At 50.5% G+C, this 17,766-nt stretch overlaps 1 protein-coding gene across 1 annotated transcript in view; it reads right to left on the bottom strand.

Annotated features, from left to right (window-relative positions):
* Positions 1-17,766, bottom strand: part of CFAP77 (cilia and flagella associated protein 77) — a 636,918-nt gene that overhangs the window by 352,290 nt on the left and 266,862 nt on the right. Inside the window, exon 2 of the mRNA XM_069237111.1 lies at positions 1,544-1,646. Within this exon, the coding sequence (XP_069093212.1) occupies positions 1,544-1,646 (103 nt within the window). The remainder of the gene's footprint in view (positions 1-1,543; positions 1,647-17,766) is intronic.

Genomic DNA, 17,766 nt, shown 5'->3' with positions numbered 1-17,766 from the left:
AAGGGATAACTGGGCCTGGTGCAAGGTGCAAGTACCCCTAGGTACTCACTACAAGCCAGTCCAGCCTCCTACAACCAGCAAGGAGAAAGCAGTGAGAACAAGGGAACAGCAAGGAGAAAGCACACTAAAAACAGGGAAAAACAAGGAGATGGCAGTGAAAATGAGGGGAAAGCAAGGAAAAGGGGGGAAAAGCTAGGAGAAAGCATTGAGAACGAGGGAACAGCAAGGAGAAATCACTAAAAAAATGAAGGATCTCGGAGGAAGAATAATGTATAACCAGCGAGGAAGGACAAGGGAGGAATGGGGATGAGGGCTGTTGCGGTGTAATGATGAGGACTGGGAATGAGGGATGAGGGATGAGGAGTGAATGATGAGGGAGGAGGAGGGACAAATGTAGGATCATTAGAGGGAGGTTGCACAATGAATAAAAAGCACAAATGGGAGGGGTCCTTGGGGACTGATGAATGATAGATGAGAAGCAAAGAGTGAGGGATGAAGAGGAGTAAGACATGAGGAGCAAAAAGTGAGGACAAGTGATGGATGATGAGTGAGCGATGTATAAAGAATAATAAGTGAGGGACTAGGGATGAGGGCTGAGATGAGGGGTGAGATGCTAGGGTGGAGTGTTCAATAGTAAGGGATGAGGACTAGGGGATGAGAAGTGAGTTATACGTGTTGAGAAGTGAGAGATAATCAGTGAGGGATAAGGGATAACTGATAATGAGTGAGGGGTGATGGATAAAAAGTAATGGAAGAGGACTGAGAAATTATGGCAGAAACATGAGGACATGGGGATAAGCTTTGTGGGATGAGAACTGATGGGCAACAAATGAAGGGAGAGGACTGAGGGATGATGTATGAGGGATAAGGAGTGAGAACACAGAGATGAGGGGGAACTCACGCAGCCCTCAGATCTGCAGAGGTGGAGATCACGCAACCCTCAGATGTGCAGACGGGAGACAGCAACCCTCAGATCTGCAGAGGGGGAGATCATGCAACCCTCACATCTCGAGAGGGGGAGATCATGCAACCCTCAGATCTCGAGAGGTGGAGATCACGCAACCCTCAGATCTCGAGAGTTGGAGATCATGCAACTCTCAGATCTGCAGAAGGGAGACAGCAGCCCTAAGATCTGCGGGGTGGGGGGACCAGGCAAACCTCAGTTCTTCAGAGAGGGAGATCACGCAACCCTCTGATCTGCAGGCGGGGAGACAGGCAACCTTCAGATCTTCGGAGGGGGAGATCAGGCATCCATTAGCTCTCGAGAGGGAGATCACGCAACTCTCAGATCTTCAGAGGGGGGATAGGCAACCCTCAGAGAGGCTGGGGTCACGTGAATCTCAGATCTTGGCAGGGGTTCCAACCTATTAGGGTTTCAGAGTGGGATGGGGCTGGCGACAGGTCTGCTTAGTGCCCAGGTTCAGAGTCAGTGGAGGGGAGGGGAGGGGAGGATCTCCGCCATTAGGAACGGTGCGCTGAGTGATATTCCTCCCACCTTCCCCCCATATCAAAGTGACCCCATTATATGTACATGCCACCCTACCTTCGGGGACTCCTCCGTCACGGACAGTGTTCCGTATACCGTACACGAACTCTGCTCCAGGCAGACTGTAGCACCTGGTGCGGACCTTTCCAGCATCTGTGCGCTATGAGAGAAGAGAGGATGTTACTTATTAGGTGTGAAGCAAAGTGGTTTAATGATCAAAGTCGCAGCTTTGGAATTAGTCATCCAGAGATCTCAACTGAGCGAACTTGTGTGACCCCTGACACATACTACGTGTCACAGTTCTTTTACAAAAAAACTGACAACACCCAACTTTTATTCATCTCCCCTAAAATTATATATTTACAATCCACAGTGGAAAACTTTAATCATTAACCACAGAAATTCATTATGAGCTCAATCAGGAAAGCTTCATTATGCCCTCATATGCTAGTGGCTTGATGGTATTAATACTCAAACGATAACTTTTAAAATATAACTCCTTATTCAAAAAGTGTGCAATTTATGAAATATTTAAAAATGTAGAGAAACTCCGCATTGACAGCGGCAGCTCCTTGTGGCCCTGGCCCAAAGAGAGGAGCTGAGGAGATGTGCACTGCTCCCTCTAGTGGACGTACAGCAGACATTCGAGAGGGTGCACTGGCCCTATCTCTCTGCAGTCCTCCACAAGATGGGGTTTGGTTTTGGGTCAACGGTGCCCTTTCTGCAAGTCTTCCGGTAGAGAGGAGCACCGGTCAGGGTTGTCCTCTGCCACCATGGCTATTTGCTTTTGTGATGAAGCCCCTGGCAGAGCTCATCTGACCGATGCTAGGGTCTGTGGCTTTGAATGGGGGGGGGGGATGGAAGACAGGGTCTCGCTGTACGCGGATTACATGCTCCTCTTCATTCAGGAGCCCTACTTTACTCTCTGAAGGCTCATGGAGAATTACGGGGGGAGGCCTCAGGGTCAACTGGATCAAATCTACCATTGTACCCATCGGCGGGAAGGTACCGAAAGGCTAGGAAGACCCTCAGATAGGAATTGCAGGTATTTGGGAAGGTCCATGGCTCTCACTCAGCCTCAATATTGGGAACTTAATGTCCTCCCCTTAGCAGGACAAGGACAGACAAGACTTGGTGGTCCAAACTACCATTGCTGATGGTGGGCCGTGGGGCCCTGTTTAAGATGGCGGCCCTTCCCCGCTTTCTGTATGTGTTGTAACACTACCCCTACGCCATAGCGCCCACTTTATTCGACTTGCATTCGCATATTACCAGTTTCCTTTGGGCAGGGAAGACTCCTATGGCATCTTTTATGAAATGTTGGATTCCCCTTTTGATGGTGGCCTTGGATAGGGAGACATTTGCCTCTATTACTGGGCCTCGCACCTTTTCTCTCTTGATGACTGGTTGCGGGCGGGTAGGGGTGACCCGACTCATGGGCTGGAACTTGTGCTTCTTCAGTCCCATGGTTTACTCTCCTTGTTGTGCGGTCAGGGGACCCCGCACTTATCGCCACCGGTTACCGAGGCCCTTATCAGCTGCTGGTCATGGTATTCCCAGCATGGAAGGTGGTTGGCTGAGGCTGCACGGTTGGCCGGGCTTCGAATGTGGAATTTAATCGACATCTCCACATTGGGCAAGGTCTGGCGAGATGGTCACATGCAGTCCTTCCAAGACTTAGCGGACGACTTTGGCCTTGAACCCTGCATGTTTTACTGTTATCTGCAAGTGCAGCATGCTCTAGAACATTATAGATATGGGCTTGTAGCGCTCCCAGAATTAAACCTGCTTGAAGGATGAGCTGAGTGGGGGTGTTATCTCTAGACTCTATAAATCCCTGGTCCTCAACGAGCCTGATCCCCTTGGAGCACTCAGATCTAGATGGGAGGATGGTGTGGAGATCCTTGAGGATGAAGAACAGTCTGAGGCAAAAATGGCCTCCAGGATACTCATCATCTCAATGCACCTTCAATTGGTTCAATTCAAGTATTTCCATAGGATGTATTAGTCTCAGAGCGCCTTTGGCACGTGGGCTGGGTCTGTGACCTGGCATGATTACAATGTGGGTCCGCCCCAGATACCCTTATTCACACTTGTCCAGGTGCCCAGGCATACTGGTTGGCGATCCAACAGAAACATGGGATGGGTGGTGTGCTTCCCTTTCGCCCTTGACCCCAAAATTGTTCTGCTGGGGATCATAGACTCAGTGAGTGAATCTAGAGCAATCAGTTCCTTGCTCACAGCGTCATATATGGTGGCCACAAGGGATCTTGCTAGACACTGGAAGGATGCGCAGACTCCGTGGGCTCAAGGAATGGACGCTTGTGCGGCACTTGAAAAACTGGTCTTTAAGGCAAGGAGAGTCCCCAAGACAGTCAAGTGCATATGGGGGGTGTGGACAGAGAACCAGATGTAAATTCACTGAGACTTGTTATTCTCTACCATACTATGTGCTCATCATTTGGTGGCAGCGACGCCGGTCATCTTTACTGCTGTGTACGAGACTGTGTATATTCTCTGCTTTGTTCGATGCCTACACTGTGACCCTCATGGCTTGGGCTTGATGTTTTTATTGTTTGTGTTGATATATAATAAACTCAATAACAAGTGTTATAAAAAGAAACCGCAGACAAAAACGCCTGCTTCAACGACACTGACACTGCAACCCTGTGTTTTTCAGGACAATTCCACAAGGTCAAATAAATTTAAGCAAAAATGTGAAACTCTATGGTGAGTGTGTGTAATAATATATAACTTTGGCACCGTTTGATGTATCTTCACTACATTTTCCAAGAAAATATGTTGCTCACTTCAGCATCTGTCTTGAAAGTTTCACGTGATCCGTCAAGCGGGACCGAGGAAAAAGAGGGGGGTCCCAAAAGGCTGTTTCCCCATGCATTTTTCAATAGGGAATTACACCAAACTTGGCAGAAAGGTAGCTCTTGGTCCAGAAAGCACCCCTTTTGTTATTTGGTGTAAATCCATTCAGTAATTTTCAGGAAATAAAGAAAAGCGAAATTTGTATATCTAGGGACGCGAAGGCTCCGCAAACCCTCCCGATCTCGTGCTGAGATCTGACTGGCTGCCAATACTTCAACAAGGAAGTGTTGACAGCCATGCTGGTATTTGGCTTCAGTTGAGTCCCAGAAAAAAATATTAAAAATATATTAAAAATAAGAAGAGGGGCCAGGGTAGGGACACCCCATCCCCTTAGCTCTTAACATACCCCGAGCAAAAAAGCACTTTTTTAAATTTTTCGGCCGCATTATAAAACAAAAAAATAAGGGCTCCCGCGCTAGTTTATATGCAGTCCCCAGCTGGGCCAGGTCCCGGGGCTTTAAATTGAATAAATCCACCCTGCCCTCCCACAGCCCCAGGGACCACCACCTCCCAGGGGCATTAAATGAAATCATTGCAGGCCGCCTGGCTTCCTGTAGCCCCGGGGACTGCCACTTCCCCAGAGCTTTGAACTAAATGTAATGCAGGGGGCTGCCTGGCCCCTACGCAGCCCTGGGCACCACCACCTCTCCAGGGCCTCTCGCCAAGACAGAGCAAACACTCCAGTCCCAGCAAGCAAGAGCTGTCAAACAGCTCTCACTTGCTAGAAGCAGAGGTTTCCTCTGTTTCCCTGCCTGCAAAGATGCAAGCAGGGAAACCGAGGAAACAATTGCTCTCACAGACAGGGAGCTGCATGTTTAGCAGGAGGCAGGGAGCCAGCTGGGACCGCAAGGGCATTCAGGCTCCCCCTGCAGTCCCCAACCATTTTGACTGGGTGCCCTCACCAAGATGGCATCGCTGGGCCTCACGGGATGGTGTGCCTGGGGATCGGCCCAGGGAGAGGGGGCACACACCCACTTCCTAAAAAAATTAAATGTTAAGTTTGGGCCCCGGGGGATGGTGACCCCGGGGCCAACATCGGCCCAGGGAGGAGGGCCACGCAGTCCCCTCCCCAGAAAAGAAAAAATATATTAACACCAGGCCCTGGAGGATGGAGTCCCTAGGGTCAAAATTGGCCAAGGGAGGGGGGGCTGTGTGGCTCCCCCCAAACATTTTTTAGAAGGTTGGGCCTTGGAGGATGGGGTCACCAGGGCCAAGACTGGCCTGGGGAGGGGAGCCACATGGCCCCCCTCTCCTCCAAAAGAACGAGTTACTTACCTTCGGTAACGACTTTTCTGGTGGATACATTAGCTACCTGTGGATTCCTCACCTGATGAATACTCCCATGGCGCCAGCATTTGACGGAAATCTTCTTACTAGTCTCTGCACGTCGACGAGGACGTCACTTTAGCCCACGCGACGCCGTCTGACGTCATACAGGCAATAAGAAGTCCTCGCCGACGTGCCGATGACAGTACCAACATTTTTTACGTGCATGAGAATAATAATAATAACCCAATGCAATGAAAGAGCAAAGCAACATCTCTTAATATTGTAAATCACACAACATTGCAATAAAATAGCTATAGATTTAATATAACTTTTTTTTTTTTTTTTTTTAAACAAATAAATATATTTATACATACGAACCATGTATATACCCAATATATATATAGATTTATATATAAATATACACATATATACAAATATCATACATGCAAAATGTATTGCAACTTTGAATACCAAAAGGAGCACACTCAAGGATTGCTTGGAGAGACCAAAAAGGCAACGGGGAGGCGGGTGGGACCGTGAGGAATCCACAGGTAGCTAATGTATCCACCAGAAAAGTCGTTACCGAAGGTAAGTAACTCGTTCTTCTGATGGATACAACTACCTGTGGATTCCTCACCTGATGAATAGAGTCCCAAAGCAGTACCACGCCCGGCGGTGGGTGCCTAAATGGTCAAACCAAGAAATCCTGCAGCACTGACCGTGCAAAATGACCGTCCCTTCTGACCTCAGAGTCCAAACAGTAATGTTTCACAAAAGTGTGAAGGGACGACCAAGTTGCGGCCTTGCAGATGTCAACCACAGGAACACCCCTGGCCAAGGCCGAAGAGGCCGACTTAGCTCTGGTGGAGTGAGCTCTAATGCCCTCAGGCGGATCCTTCTTTGCCAAAGAGTAACAGATTTTAATGCAAAGAACAACCCACCTGGAGAGTGTTCTCTTGTGGACTGCCTTTCCTCTCCTCTTGCCCACGTATCCGACAAACAGCTGATCCTCCAGCCTGATATCCTTCATTCTGTCGATATAGAAGCTCAACGCCCTTTTTGGGTCCAGGCGATGTAGTCTTTCTTCCTCCTTTGAAGGATGAGGCGGAGGATAAAACGTGGACAAAGTGATTGTCTGAGCCAAATGGAAGGGTGAAACAACCTTCGGAAGGAAAGCAGCCTTGGTCCTCAACACCACCTTATCCCCATAAAACGTTATATAAGGGGGTTTAACCGATAAGGCCTGCAACTCACTCACTCTCCTTGCAGATGTTATAGCTACCAGGAATACTGTTTTAATAACCAAATACCTTAAGGGGCAAGAATGCATAGGCTCAAAAGGGGACCCCATAAGGAAAGTCAGGACCAAGGACAAATCCCATTGAGGCATAACGAATGGTTTTGGAGGATATTGATTCAGAAGACCTTTCAAGAATCTGAGAACAATAGGGGATTTAAATAACGATGGTTGGTCTGGAAGACAAATGAAGGCTGACAAGGCCGACAAATAACCCTTAATGGTAGCTACTGCACAACCTTTCTGCGCTAGAGACAGTGCAAAAGACAAAACATGTGACAGATGAGCATGTAAGGGATCAATCTGTCTCTCTCCACACCACATAACAAATTTAGACCACCTATTAGCGTAGATAGATTTAGTGGAGTGTCGCCTGGCCGCTAAGATAACATCCACTACATCAGGCGGGAGAGAGAAGGAACTCAGGTTGCCCCGTTCAATCTCCAAGCATGTAGGTGCAGACTCTGGAGGTTGGGGTGTAAAACCTGCCCCTGCGACTGCGAGAGGAGGTCTGCCCTGAGAGGGAGACGGAGCGGAGGGCACAGTGAGAGTTGGAGAAGGTCGGAGTACCATACCCTCCTTGGCCAATCCGGAGCTATTAAGATGACTTGGGCCCGGTCTTGGCGAATTTTCCTCAACACTCGAGGAATCAAGGGTATGGGGGGAAACGCGTAAAGCAACTGGTCGCACCAGGTTATCTGAAACGCGTCTCCCAACGCTCCCTGCATCGGATACTGGAGGCTGCAGAATAACGGGCAATGCGCGTTCTCCCGAGTGGCAAACAGATCTATCCGAGGAAACCCCCACATCTGGAAGATTAAACAGACTTGATCTGGATGGAGACGCCACTCGTGGTCTGCCGAGAATTGGCGACTGAGACTGTCCGCACGTACATTCAAGACCCCGGCCAGATGATTTGCCACCAAGCAAATCTGATGGTCCTTTGCCCAGGACCATAGCCGAAGAGCTTCTCTGCAGAGAAGGTACGACCCTACTCCTCCCTGTTTGTTTATGTACCACATCGTGGTAGTATTGTCCGTCAGGACCTGTACCGACTGACCACGAAGGGATGGGAGGAAGGCCTTGAGAGCCAAACGTACAGCCCGTAACTCCAACAGATTGATATGAAACACCTGTTCCTCTGGAGACCAAAGCCCTTTGATCTCCAGATCCCCCAGATGAGCTCCCCATCCTAGGGTGGAGGCATCCGTTATTACCGTGGCCACTGGTGGCGACTGCGCGAACGGCTTCCCCTGTGAAAGATTGTTGCCCGCAATCCACCACTTCAATTCCACAGCAGCATCTCTGGAGATCTTGACAGTACCTTCTAAATCTCCCTTGTGTTGAGACCACTGCCTTCGGAGGCACCACTGAAGAGCCCTCATGTGCCAGCGAGCATGCGTGACCAACAGAATGCAGGAGGCGAACAGACCGAGCAGACGAAGGACCTTGAGGACTGGAACTACCGCTCCATTTCGAAACATTGGAACCAATTCCTGAATATCTTGAATCCGCTGAGGCGGAGGAAAGGCTCGACTCAATGTTGTATCCAGTACTGCCCCTATGAACAGGAGGCGCTGAGAGGGCTCCAGGTGAGATTTGGGCACGTTCACCGAAAAGCCCAGGTCGAACAACAACTGGGTTGTTGACTGCAGATGATGCGACACAAGCTCCGGGGACTTGGCTTTGATCAACCAGTCGTCCAAGTAAGGGAATACTGCTATCCCCCTCCTTCTGAGCTCCGCCGCAACCACTGACATCACCTTTGTGAAGACTCGAGGTGCTGAAGTAAGACCAAACGGGAGGACCGCAAACTGATAATGCTGCGACCCTACCACAAACCGGAGATACTTCCTGTGCGACTTGAGTATCGGGATATGAAAGTAAGCATCCTGCAAGTCGACAGACACCATCCAATCTTCCTTGTTCAACGCCAAAAGCACCTGTGCTAGGGTCAGCATCTTGAACTTTTCCTGTTTGAGGAACCAATTCAAGATCCTCAGATCCAGGATTGGTCTCAACTGACCATCCTTTTTGGGAATCAGGAAGTATCTTGAGTAACAACCTCGACCCTTTTCCTGCTCTGGGACCAACTCTACCGCGCCCTTTGAAAGGAGGACTTGAACCTCCTGTTCTAGCAACAGGAGGTGTTCTTCTGAACAATAAGATGGGCGGGGCGGGATGAGGGGCGGGAACTCCCGAAAGGGAAGGGCGTAGCCTTTTCCCACAATGCCGAGAACCCAAGTGTCCGTTGTGATAGACTTCCACTTGTGGAGAAAACGCTGTAATCTTCCCCCTACAGGAGAGGAGTGAGTGGGAGACGGTGGAAGCCTAAGGCTGCTTCCCCTGCTGCACCCCTCCAGAGGACGAGGAAGAGGCAGAGTGCTGTTGAGAGGCTCCTCTGGTACGGACCCCACCCCTCCCCCTCCCTCTAAATGACCTATAGGGGAGGGAAGAGGCGGGTTGCTGGAACCTCCCCCGAAAGGAAGAGGAATAAGAGCCACGCCCAAATCCCCGAAACCTCCTGAAAACTCTAGAAGAGGCAGAGGAAGAAGGAGCTTGCAGTCCTAACGATTTGGCTGTGGCTCTGCTCTCCTTAAATCGTTCCAAGGCTGAATCTGCCTTGGCTCCAAACAGTCTGTCCCCATCAAACGGGAGGTCCAGCAGGGTCGACTGCACATCCGCAGAGAACCCTGAGTTTCGGAGCCAGGCCTGTCTTCTTGCCACCACAGCCGTGCCCATCGCCCTGGCCACCGAGTCGGTCGTGTCCAGCCCAGACTGGATAATCTGGGTCGCGGCAGCCTGGGCGTCCGAGACCACATCCAAAAGACCCTGGGGAAGCTCCGTGAATGAAGACGAAATATCATCCATCAGCGCATGGATGTACCTCCCCAGAATGCACGTGGCGTTGGTGGCCTTCAACGCCAAACTGCATGACGAAAATATTTTCTTGGACTGCGCATCCAGTTTCTTGGAGTCTCTGTCTCCAGGCACCGTCGGGAAGGAACCAGGCGCTGACTTTGAGGAACAGGAGGCTTGCACCACCAAGCTCTCCGGCGTAGGGTGTCTAGAGAGAAAGCCAGGGTCAGATGGTGCAGCTCGATACCTCCTGGCCACAGCCCTATGAACGGCCGAGGAAGACACCGGCTTCTTCCACACCTCCAACACCGGATCCAGCAAAGCCTCATTAAATGGCAAGAGAGGCTCAGCTGCAGCAGAGGCCGGATGCAATACCTCTGTCAGCAAATTCTGCTTTGCCTCTGCCACCGGCAAAGGCAGGTCCAAAAAGCTCGCTGCCTTCCTCACCACAGCATGAAAGGAAGCAGCCTCCTCCGTATATTCCCCTGGAGATGAAAGGTCCCACTCAGGGGAAGTGTCCAGCCCACTGGCTGTATCCAGACCATGCAGTCCGTCTCCAGAGTCCTCAATCTCTCCCTCCTCTAGGACTCGCTGGTACTCTTGCTCTTCTAAAAGACGGAGAGCACGCCTCCTCGAATGAAGTCTCTCCTCGATACGCGGAGTCGACATGGCCTCCGCCGACGTCGAAGAACGGCGCCGATCTCCAGAAGCATCTGACGCCGCGTCCGGCGCCACAGGCAGCTTCGGCGCCGAGGCAGGAGCCGATGGACCAACCGGAGTCACAGGGCAAAATCCTGACTTCGACGGAGGGGCAACCTCCGGGGCCGAAACATCCGAAGCCACCGGAGCGGCCACCGACGCCGGCACCGGCGCCGAGCCCACATTCCCAAAAGGGAGAAAGGGCATAAAGGGTGCCGGCCGAAGAGGCGCAGGATCACCCAACGAAAAGGCCAAGGGCCCCGAAGGACCAGCCGGAGCAGCTCCTGGAGCCATCTGCTGAAAGATGGTATACATCGCATTAAGAAACGCGGTACTATCGGCTCCAGGAGTGGGAAAAGCCGGATACTGGGGTGCCTGGATCGAGGGCGACCCCGACGCCGGCCTCGACGTCTGCGACGCCGGAGAAAACACAAGAGGCTGCACCACCTCAATCACTGACGCCTGACCAGGTGAAGTCGGTGACGCCGGAGAGGGCAACGGCGTCGATGGATGCGGCGTGACCGTGGGGCTGACCTCCCAAGTCCTCCGACGCCGAGCCGAAGGTGACCTCGAACGAGACTCCTTGCTGGAGTGGCGTCGTGAGTCTCTACGGCGCCGGGAGTCTCGATGACGCCGGTGAGACCTTGGCGAAGAAGACTTCTTATGATGTTTCTCCTTCTTCTTTGACTTTGCCATGAATAACTTGGCCTCGCGCTCTTTGAGGGCCTTCGGATTCATGTGTTGACATGAATCGCAAGTCGAGACGTCGTGGTCGGAGCTCAAACACCATAGACAGTCGGAGTGAGGATCTGTAACTGACATCTTGCCCCCACACTCTCGACAGGGCTTGAAACCCGACTTCCTCTGAGACATTGTTACCGCAGAGAAGACTACGCAGCAGACAATACACTGTAACCACGAAGGTAACAGTAACTCCCTCGAAGATAACCGTTTCGAATGCACGGAAAAAAGGGAACTGTCATCGGCACGTCGGCGAGGACTTCTTATTGCCTGTATGACGTCAGACGGCGTCGCGTGGGCTAAAGTGACGTCCTCGTCGACGTGCAGAGACTAGTAAGAAGATTTCCGTCAAATGCTGGCGCCATGGGAGTATTCATCAGGTGAGGAATCCACAGGTAGTTGTATCCATCAGAAATACATATATTAATGCTGAGGCCCCAGGGGATGGGGTCCTCGGGGCCAAAATCGGCCAGGGAGAGGGGTCCCCTCCCCTCAAATAAACACATTTTACAAGGCCGGACCTGCAGCCAACTGCCGCTGCGCATGGCTAAAGGCCGTGGGCAGTGTGGTGTTGGGTGGTTAGGGGGTAGACCGCAGGGACTGGCCACAGGCCATGCCCTGCAGCCAACCATCACCGTGCACGGCCTTCGGTTTGAGTGGTTCGGGGCACTGACCGCAAGGACTGGGCCAACCCCACCGCTGTGCACGGCGCATAGTTAGGTGGTTATAGGGGGTTGTGTGCAGGGCCTGGCCACAGGCCAGGTCCTGCGGCCAACAGCCATCACACACGGCCAAAGGCCATGCATGGAGGTGGTTGGAATAACGTATAGTAATGAAAATTACTTTACACTAAGAAAACCATAGAAATTCACTGGGAAAAAAAAGGTTACAGGGACATTATAGTTAGGCTCACATTTTAGACGTACCAAACCACAGAAATTCACCTCATATAGTTAAAGTTATCTCAAGTAACTATAACTCGTGCCCTAAGGTAACTACAACTCATGCCCTCACCATGCACTGCTAATTACCCCACAAACTGCGGCACTCATGACATCTTTGATAACATCATTGATAATATCAATGTAATATCTGCAGTAAAAAAAAATATGAAAAAACTGTGCATGGCGGGAACTCAACTTATAGTTACCCACAAATCATGCCCACAAATCCCCCATGCTACATTTTATTTTCTCTCTACCACGGTACTGCAGCTGAAGCAGCACCTTTGGTACTGTAAGACCGTGCAAGCTTTGCTTATTGATGCTTGCATGTTCTTGCGATACCATACCTTCTGTGAGAGTACTGCGCTACCACATGGGGGTATGAATGATTTTGTGTAAGTTACTTTAAATAGCTATAACTTTTGCCCTCGCCATGTGTCATCAATGTTATCAGTGATCATGAGTGATGTAATATGTGAGGTGATAAGTAGTGCATGGCGAGGGCGCGAGTTTTAGTTCCTTGAAATACCTATAACTGGTGAATTCCAGCATTTTTGTTTTTTGTTTAAAATGTTATGTTTAAACTGACATTTCTGCCCTACTAAAATGTCACTTTAACTTTTATTGTTTTTGTTAGGGGACCTTTCTGACCGTCAGGTCTACCCTGATTTTTTGCTTTTTGACCACCTGGTTTTTGACTTTTTACTGTGAGGGTGCCTCCTATGAGGGGACTAACGCACAGTAAACACATGGTAAAACGGACTGCGCGTGTTTACCGCCCTTGCCGCCGTGCTAAGGAAAGGCTGCTGTGGGGCAGCAAGGGCAGGAGGCCCCGGGCGGGTTACATGTGATCATGTGTGCACATGGATGTACACCCATGTGAAGTCTGAGGGAGAAGGATTCCTGGAGTGCGCAGCCCAAGAAGTGCGCTTAGGTAAGCCTGGTGCAGGAGGAACTATGCAGAGTGGGTGGTGACCTGGAGTAGGTCTCATGAGAGGGGTGTATACATGTGAGGAAGAGTCAGTGTGCTTACTGTCTTTTCACTGTAGGGACACTCAGTTCAATGCAAATGCCAGTGTGGTTAAGGTATTTACATTGTGGGGATACTCCATTAAATGTCAATGGGAAAGGAGGGCCTAGGGTGCAACTCCAGTTCTCTGGGGTCCACCGAGACCAGGGTCACACCAAAGTACACTGTAACCGGTAAGAAAAGAATGATGAACGAGTTACTTACCTTCGGTAACGACTTTTCTGGTGGATACATTAGCTACCTGTGGATTCCTCACCTCATGAATACTCCCATGGCGCCAGCATTCGACGGAAATCTTCTTACTAGTCTCTGCACGTCGACGAGGACGTCACTGTCTCGCACGCGACGCCGTCTGACGTCATACAGGCAATAAGAGGTCCTCGACGACGTGCAGACGTCAGTACCAATCATTTTTTACGTGCATGAGAACAACCAGGCAATGCAATGAAAGAGCAAGGCAACATCCATTATATTGTAAAAATACACCACATTGTATGAATAACTGTAAATCTTTTTATGTACATATATATATATATATATATATAAAACTCTCTCTTTTAAAATATATACACACACCAAGTATATACATAAAGATATATACACATATACATATATATATATATATAAATATATTATATATACATCTATTGCACCCTCAAAGACCAAGAGGAGCGCACTCAAGGATTACTTGGCAAGACCATAAAGGCAACGGGGAGGCGGGTGGGACCGTGAGGAATCCACAGGTAGCTAATGTATCCACCAGAAAAGTCGTTACCGAAGGTAAGTAACTCGTTCTTCTGATGGATACAACTACCTGTGGATTCCTCACCTCATGAATAGAGTCCCAAAGCAGTACCACGCCCGGCGGTGGGTGCCTAAATGGTCAAACCAAGAAATCCTGCAGCACTGACCGTGCAAAATGGCCGTCCCTTCTAACCTCAGAATCTAAACAGTAATGTTTTGCAAAAGTGTGAAGGGACGACCAAGTTGCGGCCTTGCAGATGTCGACCACAGGAACACCTCTGGCTAAGGCCGAAGTGGCCGACTTAGCTCTGGTGGAATGAGCTCTAATGCCCTCAGGAGGATCCTTCTTTGCCAAAGAGTAACATATTTTAATGCAAAGAACAACCCACCTGGATAGTGTTCTCTTGTGGACTGCCTTTCCTCTCCTCTTGCCCACGTATCCAATAAACAGCTGATCCTCCAGCCTGAAATCCCTTGTTCTATCGATAAAGAAGCTCAACGCTCTCTTTGGGTCCAGACGGTGCAGTCTTTCTTCCTCTTTGGAAGGATGAGGCGGAGGATAGAACGTGGACAAAGTAATTGCCTGAGCCAAATGGAAGGGTGAAACAACCTTCGGGAGGAAAGCAGCCTTGGTCCTCAACACCACCTTATCCCCATAAAAAGTTGTATAAGGGGGTTTTACTGATAAGGCCTGCAACTCACTCACTCTCCTTGCTGATGTTATAGCTATCAGGAAGACTGTTTTTAAAAACCAAATACCTCAAGGGGCAAGAATGCATAGGTTCAAAAGGGGACCCCATAAGGAAAGTCAGGACTAAGGACAAATCCCATTGCGGCATAACGAATGGCTTTGGAGGATATTGATTTAGAAGACCTTTCAAGAATCTGATAACAATAGGGGATTTAAATAAAGATGGTTGGTCTGGAAGACATATGAAGGCTGACAAGGCCGATAAATAACCTTTAATGGTAGCCACTGCACAACCTTTCTGCGCCAGAGATAGAGCAAAAGACAAAACGTCCGATAGATGAGCATGTAAAGGATCAATCTGCCTCTCTCCACACCACGCAACAAATTTAGACCACCTATTAGCGTAGATAGATTTAGTGGAGTGTCGCCTGGCCGCTAATATAACATCCACTACCTCAGGCGGGAGAGAGAAGGAACTCAGGTTGCCCCGTTCAATCTCCAGGCATGTAGGTGCAGACTCTGGAGGTTGGGGTGTAGAACCTGCCCCTGCGACTGTGAGAGGAGGTCTGCCCTGAAAGGGAGACGGAGCGGCGGGCACGTTGAGAGTTGGAGAAGGTCGGAGTACCACACCCTCCTTGGCCAATCCGGAGCTATTAAGATTACTAGAGCCCGGTCTTGGCGAATCTTCCTCAATACTCGAGGAATCAAGGGTATGGGAGGAAACGCGTAAAGCAACTGGCCGCACCAGGTCATTTGAAACGCGTCCCCCAACGCTTCCTGCATCGGATACTGAAGGCTGCAGAACAACGGACAATGCGCGTTCTCTCGAGTGGCGAACAGATCTACCCGAGGAAACCCCCACTTCTGGAAGATTAAACGGACTTGATCTGGATGGAGACGCCACTCGTGGTCTGCCGAGAAGTGGCGACTGAGACTGTCCGCACGCACGTTCAAAACTCCGGCCAGATGGTTTGCTATCAAGCAAATCCGATGGTCCTTTGCCCAGGACCATAGTCGAAGAGCTTCTCTGCAGAGAAGGTACGACCCCACTCCTCCCTGCTTGTTTATGTACCACATCGTGGTAGTATTGTCCGTTAGGACCTGTACCGACTGACCACGAAGGGAAGGGAGGAAGGCCTTGAGAGCCAGACGTACAGCCCGTAACTCTAACAGATTGATGTGAAAAATCTGTTCCTCTGGAGACCAAAGACCTTTGATCTCCAGATCCCCCAGATGAGCTCCCCACCCTAGAGTGGAAGCATCCGTTATGACTGTGGCCACTGGTGGCGACTGCTGGAACGGCTTTCCTTGTGAAAGATTGTTGCTTGCAATCCACCACTTCAAATCCACAGCAGCATCTCTGGAGATCTTGACAGTACCCTCTAGATCCCCTCTGTGTTGAGACCACTGCCTTCGGAGGCACCACTGAAGAGCCCTCATGTGCCAGCGAGCATGCGTGACCAACAGAATGCAGGAGGCAAAAAGACCGAGCAGACGAAGGACCTTGAGGACTGGAACTACCGCTCCATTTCGAAACATTGGAACCAAATCCTGAATATCTTGAATCCGCTGAGGCGGAGGAAAGGCCCGACCCAATGTTGTATCCAGTACTGCCCCTATGAACAGGAGGCGCTGAGAGGGCTCTAGGTGAGATTTGGGCTCGTTCACCGAAAAGCCCAGGTCGAACAACAACTGGGTTGTTGACTGCAGATGACGCAACACAAGCTCCGGGGACTTGGCTTTGATCAACCAATCGTCCAAGTAAGGGAATACTGCTATCCCCTTCCTTCTGAGCTCTGCCGCAACCACCGACATCACCTTCGTGAAGACTCGAGGTGCTGAAGTAAGACCAAACGGAAGGACCGCAAACTGGTAGTGTTGCGATCCCACCACAAACCGGAGATACTTCCTGTGTGACTTGAGTATCGGGATATGAAAGTAAGCATCCTGCAAGTCGACAGACACCATCCAGTCTTCCATGTTCAACGCCAAAAGCACCTGTGCTAGGGTTAGCATCTTGAACTTTTCCTGCTTGAGGAACCAATTCAAGATCCTCAGGTCCAGAATTGGTCTCAAACGACCATCCTTCTTGGGAATCAGGAAATACCTTGAGTAAACTCCTTGACCCCTTTCCTGCTCCGGGACCAACTACACCGCGCCCTTTAAAAGGAGGACTTCTACCTCCTGTTCTAGCAACAGGAGGTGTTCTTGTGAACAATACGAAGGGCGGGGCGGGATGAGGGGCGGAAACTCCCGAAAGGGAAGGGTGTAGCCTTTTCCCACAACACTGAGAACCCAAGTGTCCGACGTAACAGTCTCCCATTTGGTGAGAAAATGCTGTAATCTTCCCCCTACAGGAGAGGAGTGAGTGGGAAATGGTGGAAGCCTAAGGCTGCTTCCCCTGCTGCACCCCGCCAGAGGATGAGGAAGAGGCAGAGTGCTGCTGAGAAGCTCCCCTGGTGCGGACCCTACCCCTCCCCCTAAAAGATCTATAGGGATGGGAAGAGGCAGGTTGCTGATATCTTCCCCGAAAGGAAGAGGAGGAAGAGCCACGCCCAAATCCACGAAACCTCCTGAAGAATCTGGAAGAGGCCGTGGAAGAAGGAGCTTGGAGTCCCAACGACTTAGCCGTGGCCCTGCTCTCCTTAAACCGTTCCAAGGCCGAATCAGCCTTAGCCCCAAACAGTTTGTCCCCATCAAACGGGAGATCCAACAATGTGGACTGTACATCTGCCGAAAAGCCCGAGTTACGGAGCCAGGCCTGTCTCCTTTCCACCACAGTTGTGCCCATTGCTCTGGCTACCGAGTCGGTGGTATCCAGTCCCGTCTGGATAATTTGGGTCGCAGCAGCCTGGGCATCAGAGACAAGATCCAAAAGACCCTGGGGAAGCTCTGTAAACGAAGAGGAGATGTCATCCATCAGAGCATGAATATACCTCCCCAGGATACAGGTTGCATTGGTGGCTTTTAATGCCAGACTGCAGGACGAAAAAATCTTCTTCGACTGCGCCTCCAGCTTTTTTGAATCTCTGTCCCCAGGCACCGTCGGAAAAGAACCAGGCGCTGACTTGGACGAACAGGAGGCCTGCACAACCAAGCTCTCCGGCGTAGGGTGCCTAGATAGGA

This window comes from Pleurodeles waltl, chromosome 6 (assembly GCF_031143425.1).
Source record: "Pleurodeles waltl isolate 20211129_DDA chromosome 6, aPleWal1.hap1.20221129, whole genome shotgun sequence".
NCBI lineage: Eukaryota > Metazoa > Chordata > Amphibia > Caudata > Salamandridae > Pleurodeles > Pleurodeles waltl.
Note: the sequence above shows the minus strand (reverse complement) of the source record. Positions and strands in the feature narration are given on the sequence as shown.